Source organism: Neoarius graeffei, chromosome 24 (assembly GCF_027579695.1).
Source record: "Neoarius graeffei isolate fNeoGra1 chromosome 24, fNeoGra1.pri, whole genome shotgun sequence".
Taxonomy (NCBI): Eukaryota; Metazoa; Chordata; class Actinopteri; order Siluriformes; family Ariidae; genus Neoarius; species Neoarius graeffei.
Genome location: NC_083592.1, coordinates 8,656,753 through 8,673,812, shown reverse-complemented (window position 1 = coordinate 8,673,812; position 17,060 = coordinate 8,656,753). Strand labels below are relative to the sequence as shown.

The 17,060-nt window shown below is 42.4% G+C and overlaps 1 protein-coding gene across 3 annotated transcripts in view; it reads right to left on the bottom strand.

Annotated features, from left to right (window-relative positions):
- Positions 1-2,169: 2,169 nt before the first annotated feature.
- LOC132872884 (uncharacterized) overlaps positions 2,170-17,060 on the bottom strand; it is a 36,579-nt gene continuing 21,688 nt past the window's right edge. Inside the window, exons 3-11 of one of the 3 annotated variants that reach the window (XR_009651503.1) lie at positions 13,525-13,800; positions 8,237-8,470; positions 7,686-7,889; positions 7,311-7,424; positions 6,555-6,581; positions 6,412-6,437; positions 2,873-4,298; positions 2,426-2,582; positions 2,170-2,279 (exon numbers count right to left, since the gene is read on the bottom strand). Coding sequence is in view for 2 of the 3 variants with exons in the window: in XM_060908002.1 (XP_060763985.1) it covers positions 7,315-7,424; positions 7,686-7,889; positions 8,237-8,470; positions 13,525-13,800 (824 nt within the window). In the remaining variant the exon portion in view is untranslated. Of the gene's footprint in view, positions 2,280-2,425; positions 2,583-2,872; positions 4,299-6,121; positions 6,438-6,554; positions 6,582-7,310; positions 7,425-7,685; positions 7,890-8,236; positions 8,471-13,524; positions 13,801-17,060 lie in introns of those variants that run through there. The other 2 variants (XM_060908002.1, XM_060908001.1) reach the window with 2 other exon arrangements.

Genomic DNA, 17,060 nt, shown 5'->3' with positions numbered 1-17,060 from the left:
CATTGCTTGGTTGTTAGCAATGGAACAGGAAAAAAATGCTTTCCCTTAATATTTTTGTTTGTTTTTGCAACCATAGGCTTTGCATGCCGCCATTTTTTCAACAATGTTTTGTATATCCGGCTACATCGTGGTGTCAGGGGCAGTGAGCCATCAACGACTCTATACCATGCTGACCTTTGACACCACCCACAAAATGACAATACGGCTGCACCCTGTAGTGGAACTTAAGTGAGCGGGAATACAAAAAAAAATTATGTATGGGGACGAATACTTCTGCACTTAACACAGACACACAAACCCCTCATATAATAAATAATGCACAAAATATTCTTACATCCTCATTTCCACAGCAGTAAACCTGGATTCACAGTAGTAAATAGAGTTTATAATAAGGTACCAATGTTGTTTATCTCCCTAATTATTGTCCTTGGTAACTTTAACAAAAGCAAACCACAGCCACGAACTTCCCAAATACAAACAGTTTATTAAATAACTGCTAAGGGAGGAGAATATTTTGGATTACCGTTATACGACAGTCAACAATGCTGATCACGCAGTCCCTCATGCTGCACTGAGCCAGAAGCTGAACCCCTGCAAAGCAGCAGGTCCCGACTCCATTGCTCCATCCTCCCTGAAGCACTGTGCTGATCAGCTGTCTCCAGTGTTCAGACATCTTTAACACCTCACTGGAGACATGCCATGTTCCAGCCTGCTTCATCATTATCCCCATCCCCAAAATAAAACCAAGGATCACAGGACTTAATGACTACACATCCATCACCATGACCTCTAGGCTGATGAAGTCATTTGAGCACCTTGTGCTTTCTCATCTTATATACACATCAGTAACCTGCTCCTGGACCCCTTGCAGTTTGCCTTCAGAGCCATCAGGTCTGTAGACGATGCTGTCAACATGGTTCTGCATTTGATCCTCCAGCACCTGGACTCCCCAGGAACCTATGCTAGGATCTTGTTTGTGGATTTTAGTTCTGCCTTCAACACCATCATCCTGGCTCTTCTGCAGGACAAGCTCTCAGCTGGGCATGCCTGACTCCACCTGCAGGTGGATCACCCACTTCCTGTCTGACAGGAAGCAGCATGTGAAGCTGAGGAAACATGTCTCTGACTCCCAGACCATCAGCACTGAATCCCCCCCCATAGGCCGTAAGGTGAACCCCGTTTTCGTTTCATCTCGCTCCGACGTCCCCGAACTACGAAATATTTATTTTAAAACTAAGAATGAGTACTAGAAAGTGTGGCGAAAAAAAAGTTCTCACCTTATAATCCTGTCAATTCCTCGCACCAAGTGATCGCATGGCGAAGTATTTTCCTCTAAAAATGACGTGTCGGGACATCATGTGACCGGTCTGGACCAATCGCGTTGCTGATTTTTGACCACAGATCAGCTGACAGCTTGCGTAATTACAGTCACGTTAGTAGAAAAAGTCTCCAAAACACCCTCCAAAGTGGGTGAAATGTCTTCTAAGTCCTAAATAGTGCTTTAAATACATCACTAAGACAATATTGCATATATGTGGTATATTGAAGTGTTTATATTATTAGAATAAAAATAATTTTTATCACCATTATTATAGTACAAAATATGGTGTAATGGTCTATAACTAGGACCATTCATGTATTCATTCTCTTAGGTTATTAACTATAAAAGTACTGATCAACCATAAAACAATTTGCTTGAAAAACAGACCTACAATGTTACACAGGCAGTAATGGAATAGAGTATTGACTCGTCATTGTGGGCTATACACACCATGGATTAGCCATAAAATGGCATATATAATATATAGGCAATGCGTGTGATTTCAGATCAAGATTTAAGAAATTGTGCAGGAAGGAGAAGAGTCCATAGGAATAATAATACACAATAATAATAATAATAATAATAATAATAATACAACCTATATATAATATTGCAGTTCTATTGCTCAGTTCAGAGGCACAATGGCAGGGATTCAAGTATTCACTACCTATGCAGCGGCACAGTAGAGGTAGGTAAACGCACTAGGCAGCACTATGCACCTGCAGCAGCGGCAACAAAGATGCAAGACTGAGTCATCATACATCACACAACAGAACTATGTGGCAAATTGCAAACTTTAATAGAAAATGTAAACAACAAAACAGTGATATATACACATTACAAATGCAAATTTATATATACACACACAAAAAAAAAAAAAAAAAAAAATATATATATATATATATAAAAGTCCTGTGGCACGGTGCAAAAAGGCAGGGGTCAGCATCCAGGCAATGACCTAGGTGTCAGTGACAGAGAAAGAGAGAGGGGGGGGAAGACACACACACACACACACACACACAGTGCTGTGACTAATTGTCTTCACATTGAACAGTAGCAAGTAGCATTCTATGGTCATGTATGAGAAGTTAGTACATGGCTTACTTGTCCTTCTCTTGTCTAGCAGGCTCATTCAGAAATCTGGTGTACTGCTGGTAGCAGCTCTTGTGGTACTGCACCTCCAGAGCCACACAGTCTTTGTCCTTAATGTGTACCAGAATACTGTGGTCATCTTTAGTCTCAGCAGCAGTCTGCAACTTGCCTTGCCAGACAGAAAGACATGCTTATTACCACATAGGAATTTAAGTTTGCCAGTAGCATATTCACATAAAGGCACACATATGTTACATGCATACAAACATTGAAACATAACATCCATGCATGCAAACACACTTGCAGAGGGAGATAGCACTGTAGATAGTCATCAGTGATAGTGACCCTTTGTGTGTGTGGGGGCAGGGGGGTTGGTGGGTTGATCAGTGATTGTGACCCTTTGTGTGAGTGTGTGTGTGTGTGTGTGTGTGGGGGGGGGGGATGGGTGGGTTTGCTTACCTGCTGTTAAGGTCTCAGCTTTTGAAAGAGCTTCCCTTTGTCGTTTGCCTCCCTTTAAGACGAATTTGAGGTTTTTTTTTTTACATATAATGCACAGGGCAGGAAGGACGGGACCTGAGCTGGACATAAGCAGTGCTGACCTGGATCTAAGACTCTTAGTGCTGCCCGATGTTGAGGGGCCAGCTTCGGGGGGGGGGCAGCTTCAGGGGGTCTTGCGGCATCTTGAGTTTCATCTCCCCCTTCTTTCTCGTGCACCATACGCTTTCCCGCTCGTTCAATAGCAAGTTTGTCCGTAAACCTGCGGTAACATGCAGGGTGGAAGGCAGCATCCTCGGGTATCTTGTCAAACTCATACTGTCCCGGTATGTATTCCACCGTTTGAAGGTAAATTCCTGGGTCACTCCATGCTTCACAGAAGCTATATGCATATAGCACTGCTTACGTCCAAGAAGTTCTCCTTTTTGCCATTATTTCCAAACTTTCCTCTCCTCCACTGCTGCTAGACGAGGCTGTGGCAGCTGCCATGTTGGTCTCTTGTTTACGAAATGGGGCTACGTCGCGGGTGTTTATGGGATACGTCAGCAACCGTGGAACCTGTTCTGTAGCAAAATCTTATTCCGCGGTGCCAAAATATCATTCCGCGCCGATGACATTAGTTCGCTTTTTCAAGCCTTCGTGCGAAAAATTGACAGCATTACAAGGTGAGAACTTTTTGATGACATCATTTCATAATACGTCCATTTTTAAGAATTGGATATTATGTAGTTCGGAGACGTCGGAGCGGAATCTTGTTTCTGAAAGACTTTTCGGGGTTCACCTTACGGCCTACCAAGGCTGCGTCTTCACTCCTCTACTCTTCTCCCTGTACACCAATAGTTACACCTCCAGTCATCAGTCAGTCAAGCTCCTGAAGTTCTCAGATGACATCACCCTCACTGGACTCATCTCTGATGAGGAGTCTGCCTACAGGTGGGAGATTGACCATCTGGTGTCCTGGTGCAAGCAGAACTTGGATCTTAATGCTCTAAAGACATTGGATGAGAGGATTGTGGACTTGAGCAGGAGCTATGCCATACCCCCCATCACCCTGTTCGACTCCCCAGTGACCTCTGTGGAGACTTTCTGCTTCCTGAGCACTATAATCACTCAGGACCTCAAGTGGGAGATGAACATCAGTTCTCTCACCAAGAAAGCACAGCAGAGGATGTTCTTCCTGTTGCAGTTGAAGTTCACTCTGCCAAGGACAATGAGGGTGCACTTTTTAACAATCGCGATCATCGAGTCCATCCTCGTCTCCTCCATCTCTGTCTGCTATGCTGTTGCCACTGCCAGGGACGAGGGCAGACTGCAACGCATCATTCGCTTTGCTGAGAAGGTGATTGGCTGCAACCTTCCATCTCTTCAGGACCTGTAGGAGTCCAGGATCCTGAGGAGAGCAGAAAGGATTGTGGCCGTCCCCTTCCACTCCAGACACAAACTGTTTGAATCACTTCCCACTGGTAGGAGGCTGCAGTCCATTAGAACCAAAACTGCACACCTTAAGGTCAGATTTTTCCCCACTGCAGCTGCCTCATCAATAAGGGCCGAGACCCCACTGACTCTGACTACCCTCCCACCCACTCACACTGCGTCACATTAACACACTTTCCCTCTGGATTGCAGTTTGCGCATTTCATGACAACACACCATCTTTATTCTGTGACCTTTATTGCACATTCCGGCTCACAGTGTAGACTCTACACTGTGAGCCGGAATGTGCAATAAAGGTCACAGAATAAAGATGGTGTGTTGAATAAGCTCTACAGTCTACACTGTAGACTGTAGAGCTTATTCACTGAAATAATTAATTGCACAGACTCTAAAATGTTTATCCATCCATCATTTCTAGCTGCTTATCCTGTGCAGTGTTGCAGGCAAGCTGGAGCCTATCCCAGCTGACTATGGGCGAGAGGCGGGGTTCACCCTGGACAAGTTGCCAGATCATCATAGGGCTGACGCATCGAGATAAACAACCATTCACACCTACAGTCAATTTGGAGCCACCAATTAGCCTAACCTGCATGTCTTTGGACTGTGGAGAAAACCGATGTACACACGGGGAGAGCATGCAAACTCCACACTCGTGTCAGGCTCATGTCAACTGCTGGGCTAGAAACCAGAACCTTCTTGCTGTGAAGCAACAGTGCTAACATCTACACCACCGTGCCAACTCTATAAATGTTTATTTTCTAAATGTATATTTTATAATTCTTCATATTTTTTATTCCATTTATATTTCTTCTTTTATCTCTTTACTTAAATATTTTTTATCTTAATTTTTCATGCATCAAACATCCAAGGAATTTGCTTTGGTGTGAGAACGTACTGGATAATAAACCTGATTCTGATTTAATTTTTCACAGATCAGTAAACGATCCTTCATTAAGATAAACAGTTATGTGAAAGATCACTTCATTTTTTCACATTTCAAACAGTCAGTCACAGTATATCACAAAAAAGCATTCAAAATCTGACATAAAAAAAATTAAAAAATACACTACTGTTCAAAAGTTTGGGGTCACTTTGAAATGTCCTTATTTTTGAAAGAAAAGCACTGTTCTTTTCAATGAAGATCACTTTAAACTAATCAGAAATCCACTCTATACATTGCTAATGTGGTAAATGACTATTCTAGCTGCAAATGTCTGGTTTTTGGTGCAATATCTCCATAGGTGTATAGAGGCCCATTTCCAGCAACTATCACTCCAGTGTTCTAATGGTACAATGTGTTTAGTTTGTTATTTTCGTTGCTTTCAGTTTAGTTTTTATTTCATGGACTCATTTCGATTTCTTTTTAGTTTATTATGGTTTCAATTTTCAAAAATTTTAGTCCTGACACACACTATATCACCATCTTATGGTTGTCAGTGATTGCTACACAGAATTTTGGGACACGACCCCTGCCCAATGAATCAATACGATGCCTTGAAACAATTATTTTTTTGAGCAATCATTACTTTTATTCGTTTTAATTTTTTTGGGGTAAATTATTGCATTTCAATTAATGAAAATTAGCTTGTCTTACCAAACTACCAAATAGATAGTAATAATACCAAATAGATTTAAAATGGGGCGGCACGGTGGTGTAGTGGTTAGCGCTGTTGCCTCACAGCAAGAAGGTCCGGGTTCGAGCCCCGTGGCCGGCGAGGGCCTTTCTGTGCGGAGTTTGCATGTTCTCCCCGTGTCCACGTGGGTTTCCTCCGGGTGCTCCGGTTTCCCCCACAGTCCAAAGACATGCAGGTTAGGTTAACTGGTGGCTCTAAATTGAGTGTAGGTGTGAATGTGAGTGTGAATGGTTGTCTGTGTCTATGTGTCAGCCCTGTGATGACCTGGCGACTTATCCAGGGTGTACCCCGCCTTTTGCCCGTAGTCAGCTGGGATAGGCTCCAGCTTGCCTGCGACCCTGTAGAAGGATAAAGTGGCTAGAGATAATGAGATGAGATGAGATTGTTCTTCAGGAGAACACTTCTCTCTGCCAGGAGATCCCTCACACTGCTCACTGTGATTACTGGAGAATCTTCAGCAGCTGTTACAAACAAACAAACAAACAAACAAACAATAGCAATTCCATGAAAAAGTAGGGGAAAAAATATTAAAAGGGAATAACCCAATATTCTACACCAACTATTGGAAGTTTACTTACAGGGATTGACTGGATCATGTTTTCTGCCTGAAAGACAGATTATGGACAGACCGTTATTAGTGATGATGGAGCTGGTTTTACACACTCTACATATCAGTTTACACAATTAAGCTGTAAATATATACGGGGTATTTCAAAAAATCTGATATAATTTCACAATCTAATAACTTTGCCAATTCTCGTTCAACTGACCTAAAATTTTAACAGCATGTGTGGAAACAGGTCAGAATTTTATGTTTAATGTTTTTTGTTTTTATCTTTTTAGGTATAGAAATGCCATTCACTGGAAAAGAAAAGGTGTTGTGTGTGAGAGTACGATCGAACACAGTCCAACAAGACTGCAGCGTGCATTTATGAGAGAATTCTCTAAAAATACACCAGCTACAATACAGATTCAGACACAGCACAAAAAGTTCAAAGAGGAAGGCTGTCTCTGTGTGTGCGCGCGCACGCGTGCACGCACGTCAGGCAGCACGCATATTGAAAATTTGTGAAATTGTTCATGGAGTCCACATACCTTTGAATTTCTCATTCAGATTTTGAGGAATAAATCTTGTATTGCTCAACATTAAGCCTGTTCAGTTTAATTTGCTGAGACTATGTAGTTTCTGGGATATTTACATCTCAAATAATATCAATTTTTAAAAAAAAACACTGTATAATTTAATATAAATATTAAAATATACAAATTTAAGACACCTCTCAGGGGAATGTTTTCATTGTTTCTGTTGAACTTCATGTTTGAATTTTGCTCACCACACTACTTCTTCATGTAGCGGATTCCAACAATGAGAAGGACAATGAAGGCAGTAATGACGAGGACAGCGATGGGTGCAAAAATGCCAATTCGACCTCGTCCTGATCCTCCACCTGTTAAATCAGAACAGTATTCATCAATAAATGTTTTCACTCTGTAAATCTGGAGTTGTGTAGGAAGGGTTTCTTCAATCTCTCAGGATTTGCCCTTAAACTCTCAGATTGCAGGGCTTGACAAGGGACAGAGGAAAAGGCAAAGGAAAGATCAGTGATAAATGCACTCCGTGTGTGTGTGTGTGTGTGTGTGTGTCAGTTACAGTAACAGAGCAGACAGCCCCCCCACCCCACCTTTCTCCGGCTCATCCCCAAACTTACACACTATCTGCAGGATGCTCCTCCCACTCTCAGCAAACTTGGTCTCCAACATCTTTATGATCACCGCAGCTTCACCATCATCATCACATTGAGTCCACGTTTCATTATTCAGATGAAAAATGATGAAACTCTCATTATAGCTGAACTTCAGGTATGCTCTTGTGATGTTGAAATCACCACAAACAAGCATCCACTGTACAGATCCTGAAAAAACACACACACACACACACACACACACACACACACACACACACACACTTAATACACCTCTGTGTCAGGAATTATTTTAGCTTGGCTTTCAATCTTCCATGCCCTCAGAAAACATTATTTCATGCTGCTTTGCTTGACAACATGGGTGGAAAATGGCTGAAAAGGTCTTTAATCAAATGATTAATCTACAAGGTGAATGTTCTTCATTCAGAGCATCTTGACTTTATTTCACAGCATGTAGTGTGGTTCAGCAAGTAGGCAATCTATCATTTACAAGTATTTTATCAATTTCTGATGAACTCTAGTGAGAAACCAGCATTCATGAACAGTTAAAGTCTCACCTTCAGTGCGATTAAAGGCTTTCAGTACTGCAGACAATAAGAACATAACGTCATCCTGATGGCCATGAACACAGACATGCCTACATTTGCAGGTTTCAATCTTCCTCTTCTCCATCAGGATGTTCGGGGAGTTGCAGAAAAACAGCACCCCGTCCACCAGAACACCACCAGTAAACTCTGGGATAGACCTGTTCATTCTGAGTACGACCGTGCCGTTGTACAGAACGTTCAAACCTGTAAAAATAAAGAGCAAATATCTCAGACTTGTGACAAGCTGCTCTCATTTTCACCATATCATGCAAAGGTTCACAAATCTGAATCCTGATTCCAAGAGAGAACAAGAGTGCTCCGAGAACACAATATCCCCTGCTGGCAACTCTGCCATAACTCTGGTAAAATGGACTGAATTGGACGAATTGCAATATGCATATTACTGACACAACAAAGAATCCTGTCAAGTTTTGTGATGCATACCAGGAATTGTACGAAAGACTGGAGACCAAAGAAAGAGAGAAAGACCTGTACAGACTAGCTAGGCAGAGAAACAGGGAAGCGAGGGATGTACAGCAGGTAAGAGTGATGAAAGATGTAAATGGAAATGTGCTGACAAACAAAGAGAGTGTATTAAAAAGGTGGAAAGAGTACTTTGAGGATTTATTAAATGAGGAGAATCCAAGAGAGAAAAGGTCAGATTCATTGGAGACAGCAAATCAGGAAGCAGAGTTGGTTAGTAAGGATGAGGTGAGGGCAGCCATGAAAAGAATGAAGACTGGGAAAGCAGTCAGACCAGATGGTTTCCCGATTGAGGCTTGGAGATGTTTGGGTGAGACGGCTGTGGAGTTTCTAATGAGATTGTTTAATAAGATCCTAGAGAATGAGAAAATGCCAAATGAATGGAGAAAGAGTGTGCTAGTCCCAATATACAAGAATAAGAGAGATGTACAGAGCTGCAGTAATTACAGAGGAATAAAATTGATGCGCCACACCATGAAGCTATGGGAAAGGGTATTGGACGCGAGACTGAGAAGAGAGGTAGCAATCTGTGAACAGCACTACAGGTTTACGCCAAGGAAGAGCACGTCAGATGCAGTTTTTGTTTTAAGAATTTTTTTTTTTTAAAGATTTTTTTGGGGGGCTTTTTCCACCTTTATTGGATAGGACAGTATAGAGACAGGAAATGAGCAGGAGAGAGACGGGGAGGGATCAGGAAATGACCTCGGGTCAGAATCGAACCCGGGTCCCTGAATTTATGGTATGGCACCTTATCCACCTAAGCCACGATGCCCCTGCTTTAAGTTTGTTCATGGAGAAGTACAGAGAAGGCCAGAGAAAGCTACATTGTGTGTTTGTAGACCTGGAGAAGGCATACGATAGAGTGCCGAGAGATGAGTTATGGTATTGTATGAGTAAGAGTGGAGTGAATGAGAAGTATATTAGAGTGGTGCAAGACATGTATAAGAACAGTGAAACAGCAGTGAGTTGTGCAGTTGGAACAACTGACTGGTTCAAGGTGAAGGTGGGACTCCATCAAGGATCTGCTTTGAGTCCTTTTTTGTTTGCCATAGTGATGGATAGCTTTACAGATGAAGTGAGGCAAGAGTCACCATGGAACATGATGTTTGCGGATGATATTGTGATATGTGGTGAAAGTAGAAAGGAGATTGAGTTGGGCTTGGAGAGATGGAGGTATGCACTGGAACAAAGAGGAATGAAGGTGAGCAGTAGCAAAACAGAATACATGTGCATCAATGAGAATGGGGATGAGAGTGTAGTGAAGATGCAAGGAGCAGACGTAAAGAAAGTTGGTGAATTCAAGTACCTGGGGTCAACTGTGCAGGAAAATGGGGGCTGCGATAGTGAGGTGAGAGAGTGTGCAGGCAAGGTGGAGCAGTTGGAGAAGGATTTCGGGAGTCATTTGTGATAGGAAAGTCCCAGCAAAAGTGAAAGGTAAGATGTATAAGACAGTAGTGCGACCAGCTGTGATGTATGGATTGGAGACCATAACCTTAATGAAGAGACAGGAGCTAAAGTTGGAGGTGGTGGAGTTGAGGATGTTAAGGTTTGCGATGGGAGTGACAAGGTTGGACAGGATAAGGAACGAGCACATCAGAGGGACAGCACATGTGGAAAGCTTGGGAATTAAGCTAAGAGAGATGAGACTGAGATGGTATGGGTGTAATAGTTAAAAAAATTGCTGTTGAAAATGCTAAAATGCTTTAAAAACAGTAAGCAAAAGAATGTTTTAATTCATGAAAAAGTACATGGTTAAGAACAAAACATCACAAGTAATTATAAAGGTTAAAAAAGCTGATTAAGGTGAAATTCATTGTGATCTACTGATCGAGTGATTTGTTATCTGCTACTCTGGTCTTCTAAACTAACAAGCATAGAGTGAGCTACAAGGGATAATCTGTGTTTAAAACATAATTAATTCCTTATGTTATTTCGGAAAAGTGCTGATTAATGTTTTATATTGTTTCCTAAAGTGCCACTTCTTCTAAGTTATTTCTTGAAAGCTAATCCTCAAATCACCTCTGGTGTTCGGTTTTTGATTGCTTACGTCTGAGCTCAGACGGTAGAGGGGAAAACCATAGACATATAAACATAGACGCCGCCTTCTGCGTAGAATCATACATCATCCTCGCCGCCATATTGGATGTGGCAAAGTGGAGATTCTTCAACCATCTCTGGTATAGCATCTAGACAGTAGCCGAGAATAAAGATGCCTCATTCATGTGCTGCGTTTAACTGTACCAACAGGTTTACCGTCCAAACGAGATCACATGGGATTACCTTTCACAGGGGAGACTGGAAAAATACTTTTCATTGTATTTGGTCATTATCATGTAATTTTACGAACAGATTTTTCTGACTTTGTGGCTAATATGAAGTCTCACGCGTAATAGCCACTCGGTGAAACCTGTCTCCAAACAACGAAGTATTTCCTTCGTAACTACGCTGATTGTTGGTAGTTGCTTAGCTAACTTTTCACATACTATGTAGGTTTCCCAAAAATAAAGACATGAAAAAGCAGTGGGAGACAGCTGTGCGACGGGAAGGGTTTTCTGCTACTCCGTCATCCATGCTCTGCAGTGAACACTTCAGAACGGAGGATTTGGACAGAACAGGTCAGACAGTCAGGATCAGAGAGGGAGCTGTTCCTTCAGTCTGCAGTTTCCCAGCTCATCTCCACCGGGGAGGTGTATAGTTATAAGCAGTGAGAATTAGATAATACAGTGCCACACTATGATGAGCGTTTTTGAACGTATGATGAATGTTTTTAACCTTTCTGAATGTGAAGGAATCAGTGATGTATTTTCTTTTGGTATGACGTTAGAACCTGGCCGAACTCAGTTTGGTGGTCATTCAGCTCACTTTATTCAACGAGAGTAGGTCTGTGTGGTGACTCAATAAATAAAACAGTAAATTTTTATTTTCATTCACTATTTCCAGTTTTTCCACTATTTCCATCATTTATCATATTCAGTCTTGTAGGTTGGTTATTTTGGCCTCAGGTTTTGGTAGCTTGCTACGGTATGCTGACTGATTAACTTACCTGAGCTATCTATCGCATATCTGTCGCTAGTTTGCAGTGTACAGGGGCTGGGCGAAGCCCCCAATGGCATTTCAGTTGAAAGGGCTTCAGCTGACAGTGATGCCGCTGGTGTGCTTGTCAGTCTGACTAGCATAATTAGAAAGCGACTTTAAAATGCCACCAAAGGCTACAAAAGTACCCATTAAGCCAAGGACATACACGGTATCAGAAGATTGTATTAATAAATACATAAGACTGTAATAAACATAAACTAGCATGACTGTTGCCTCGCTCCGAGGTTTGTATAGAAAATAAATATAGGCTACTATATTGTAGAAAGGGGCTTTATGAAGTTCAGTCCATTTACTTGCATTGGTTTATGGGGAAGATTTCCCACATCCAATATGGCGGACACTCTGACGTATCCCAGCAACGGGCCACCAGCTCAATGCGGTGTCTATGTTTATATGTCTATGGGGAAAACGGTGTTTTCACTCGTCCATTACAACACTGGACGTGACTGAAGCAACATCGTGTCTGTGTTTCTCATTTATTATTCCCCTTTACAGGTAAGAAAAGTGAACATAATCAGTTTTGTGATGCGTTTCTATGTTTACTGTGTCTTAAGAGATAAGTAGGAAGCAAGATACTGGAGTTTGCAGTAACTTTGAGAGCTAATAAGTTTTGTTTTACTTGAATGTTACACTCGCCGTAGCTTCCTTGCTAGCTGCGTTGTGTGGCGCGACGATGTTGTTTCAGGGGTGAAGTTGTGCCGTTTGTGTGCAATGTTCGACATTTAATGAGAATACTTGATTATAAATGTTTAGCACTGTTATTCTTTTTATCTGTATGGGTAAAAGAGTGATAATAGCTTCCATTTTGCAAGATACAAGTTTGGTTATGACTACTATACATGACAGATGTGGTATATTTTCATTTATATTTAAACTGAAGCAGATAAAAACTTGAGTTTATATTACCATACAGTTGCTGTCCATTTAAATGTACAGTTTGACAATTCTGATTCAAACCATTGTAAAGATATTTTGTGTTTCCAGTACAATACTTTATTTTTTTTCTAACTGAGCAATCTTTTGAGATAACAGTTGTTATAACAGTTGCTGATTTGACAGCAACGTAATGTTGAGAAAATTGTGTATTTGTGAAAAAGTTCATTACAACACTGGACGTGACTGAAGCAACATCGTGTCTGTGTTTCTCATTTATTATTCCCCTTTACAGGGGTGTAACATGGGCACATCCTGAAAAGAGATGCAGAGCATGTGGGAAGGAGAATGTTGAGGATGGAGCTGCCAGGCAAATGAAAACAAGGAAGGCCAAAGAGGAGATACATGGGTGTGGTGAGAGAGGACATGAAAGTGGCAGGTGTGGTAGAGAAGGATGCTGAAGACAGGGAGCAATGGAGACGAAAGATCCGCTGTGGCGACCCCTAATTGGGAGCAGCCAGAAGAAGAAGAAGATAAATGGCATTAACTTTTACTTATCGTGTTGCAGAGCACAGAAAATGTCATTGTGTCTGGTTCGCTAGTTTTATGCATTTTATCTTTTTATGTTGCAATCATTTAATACGTCTATGTTTTGCTTTAATAACGTCACTGATTTTGTTAATATTGCAAAAAGTTCTTTTTTTGTTTTGTTTTTACTTTTTGTCTATAAATAAGAAATTAATATATAGTAACTAACATTTCAGACACAATATGTGACAGTTACAGAAATAAAGCAGATCACATACCTTTCCTTTCCACAGTCTCTCTCCTGGAGAACACATAAATCTTTAACCACCTGATACACTCATTCTCCAGGTAGTACTTCCAGTTTTTTGCCTCATCTCCTCTCGGGTCAATCTCTTTTATGAAGATCTCAGCTTGAGATTTAGCTGCAATCCAGGTTTCAGTTTTCAAATCCAGACTGGCGAATAATTCTCCATCATAATGGAACTGAATGGATCCTCTACAGGTGTCATTAACATCAATCTCACAGCGATACATTCTGTATAGTGTATGATTTCCTGCACACACACACACAAACACACCGAATTACTGCACATTTCATCTAAATTGCTGATATAATAGTATTAGCCTGGTAAAACCTCTAAATGTCTAATATCTGAGTACTGATATTCAGTACAATAGCAGCATGATGTTGCTTTTATATACACAACAGTTCTATAAAGAGAAATTAGTATTGGGTAACTGACATATCACACACACACACACACACACACACACACACACACACACACACACACACACACACACAACATGGCCAAATAATTAGTACATTTTGTTCCATCAACGAAATTGTTTCCCAAAGAAGCCGCAGCTTCAAGGTTGCTTGTTGCCATGGCAACGCACTCTGACTGTCAAAGCTAGACGACGGTTGAATGAAATTGCAGAGAGAACTTTAATGAAGACAGACTGGTGAACAAATCCAAATCAACAGGCAAAATCAGTGGACAAGCAGTGGTTAAGCAATCAGCAAACAGAACAGTGGCGGCAGAGACAAAAGGCAAAATCCAATATACAAACAGTAGTCAAAATCCAGAGCAGCAAAACATACAAAAGGCTTGGTATACACAGACACATGGTACTGAGCAATATTTCCAATGAGTGTGTGTACAATCCATCCATAAATAGCATGTGGTGATGCAGAAGTAATGAGAGTCAGGTGAAAATGTTTACCTAAAACTTTAGCGATTCTGTGTCACATAGTGGCCATGTTGGACGACTGCTGCACATTATAGGAAATGGAGTTTTGAGCATCGGCTGACATGACAGAACCCCCCCCCCCCCCCCCCCCCCACACACACACACACACAGACTCTGGGAGCTATTCTTTTTCTTGGATGACCCCTACAGTAAGAGACAAGCTTGTCAGGGTGGGTGGCGTGAAAGTTCTGGATCAGCAGGGGTCTAAGATGTCCTTTGAGGGAACTCTGCTATGCTCCACTGGGCCATAAACCTCCCATTCTACCAGATACTCAACTGTGCCCCTTCTGTGGTAGGAATTGAGGATGCTGTGGACAGTGTAGGCTGGTTTCCCATCCAAAGTGGGAGGCGAGGGTTAAGTTGCCATACCAGGCCCTCTGGCTGACATGTTTCAAAGAGGATACATGAAACATGGGTGAGGGGCGATACTGCTGGGGGAGGTCGAGCCTGTAACCAACAGCCCAGCGTATCAGTGATCTCTTGAAAGGTCAGATGAACTTTGCAGTGGGCTTTTTTACAGGTTTGGGAGTTTCAAATTTCCTTGGTAGAAAGCCATACTTTGTCTCCAGGTTGGTACTGATGGGTTTCCCCTCTATGACGGTCAGCGAAATACCTATACTTTTGCACTACTAGCTCTAAGTACTGGTGGACACTCTCCCATACCTGCTCACTGCATTTATACCAATCATCAACTGCAGGCACGTTAGTAGGAGAGTCGTCCCAAGGGAACAGTGAAGGTTGATAACCCAGTATGCACTAGAAGGGGGCGAATTGTGTGACTGAGTATCAGAGAGAATTCTGTGTGTATTCAGCCCACGGCAGGAACTGGGCCCAATCTCACTGGTTAGTAGAGCAAAATATTCAGAGGAAAACACCGATTTCTTGAGTCCCCCTTTCCACCTGGCCATTGGACTGAGGGTGGTAGCCTGACATCAGACTCACAGACACTCTCCATTTGTCCAAGAATTTGACCCAGAAACATAATGAGAATTAGGGCCCTCAATCACTGACAATATCCTCTGGGATGCCAAAATACCGGAATATATAATTGAAGAAGTTCAGCTATTTCATAGGCTGTGGGGAGATCAAGTAACAGAAGGAGTTGTAAAGACTTAGAGAATCAATCAATCAATCAATAACGACCAGAATGACAGTGTTATTTTGAGATTTAGGGAGGTTCATGATGAAGTTGATGGCAAGGTGGGACCATGGACATTGGGGCTTGGGTAGCAGCATGAGTTTGCCCACAGGTGGCTACAGGGGTACTTTGGCTTGTGTGCACACAGAAAAATTCTTTGCCTGTGAGCATACTGGGCCACCAATACTCATCTTTGAGTAATTGATACTGTAAGTATGCTGGCTGCCCGGATGGCCTGTGGCAGGAGACGAGTGTGCCCAAGTGATCAACCATCCACGCAGCTATGGAGGGACATACTTGTGACTAAGAGGGCAGCCTTCTGGAGGTCAACGATGGGTAGTTTGACCCACCTCACAGTCTATGTTCCATGTAAGGGAGTTTATGAAGAAAGCAAGTGGTATTATGGGTTAATAATAATCTTTATTTATCGAGGGTAGCATGAAATATCACATGATAATATACATATGGCCCTCACCTAGTTAACCTAACCTGCATGTCTTTGGACTGTGGGGGAAACCGGAGCACCCGGAGGAAACCCACGCGAACACGGGGAGAACATGCAAACTCCACACAGAAAGGCCCTCGCCGGCCACGGGGCTCGAACCCAGGACCTTCTTGCTGTGAGGCGACAGCGCTAACCACTACACCACCGTGCCGGGTTCAGAGTTCATAGCTGGAACTGAAGGAGGAAAAACTCAGGATAATACATCTGCTGTGGTATTTTTAGAGCCAGGTTGGAAAGCAATGGTGATGTGAAGGCGTGTAAAAAACAGGGCCCAGCAAGCTTGCCGGGGATTCAATCTTTTAGCTGTCTTGAGGTATTCCAGGTTTCTGTGGTCAGTAAAGATGGTAAATGGGTGACACCCCCTCCAGCTAGTGTCTCCACTCTTCTCGTGCCAACTTGACAGCTAACAGTTCTCAGTTGCCAATGTCAATTTTGTTCAGTAGGTATTCACTTCTTAAAGAAGAAAGCCAATGGATGAAGTTTGGGCTATTCGCCGAAGCACTGGGATAAGACCCAATTCAGAGGCACCCACTTCGACGATGAAGGGTTTGGTGAGGTCTGGGTTTTTCAAGATGGGCACCATGGTGAAGGCTGCTTTCAGTTTATCAAAAGTGTTATAGGCCTCAGGGTTCCATTTCAGGTGCTTGGGCCCTGTTTTTAAGCAGGGCTGTAAGGGGGGTAGCAATACAGCTGAACCCCCTTATGAATCTTCTCATCTCATTCTCATTATCTCTAGCCACTTTATCCTGTTCTACAGGGTCGCAAGCAAGCTGGAGCCTATCCCAGCTGACTACAGGCAAAAGGCAGGGTACACCCTGGACAAGTCGCCAGGTCATCACAGGGCTGACACAGACAACCATTCACACACACATTCACACCTACGGTCAATTTAGAGTCACCAGTTAACCTAACCTGCA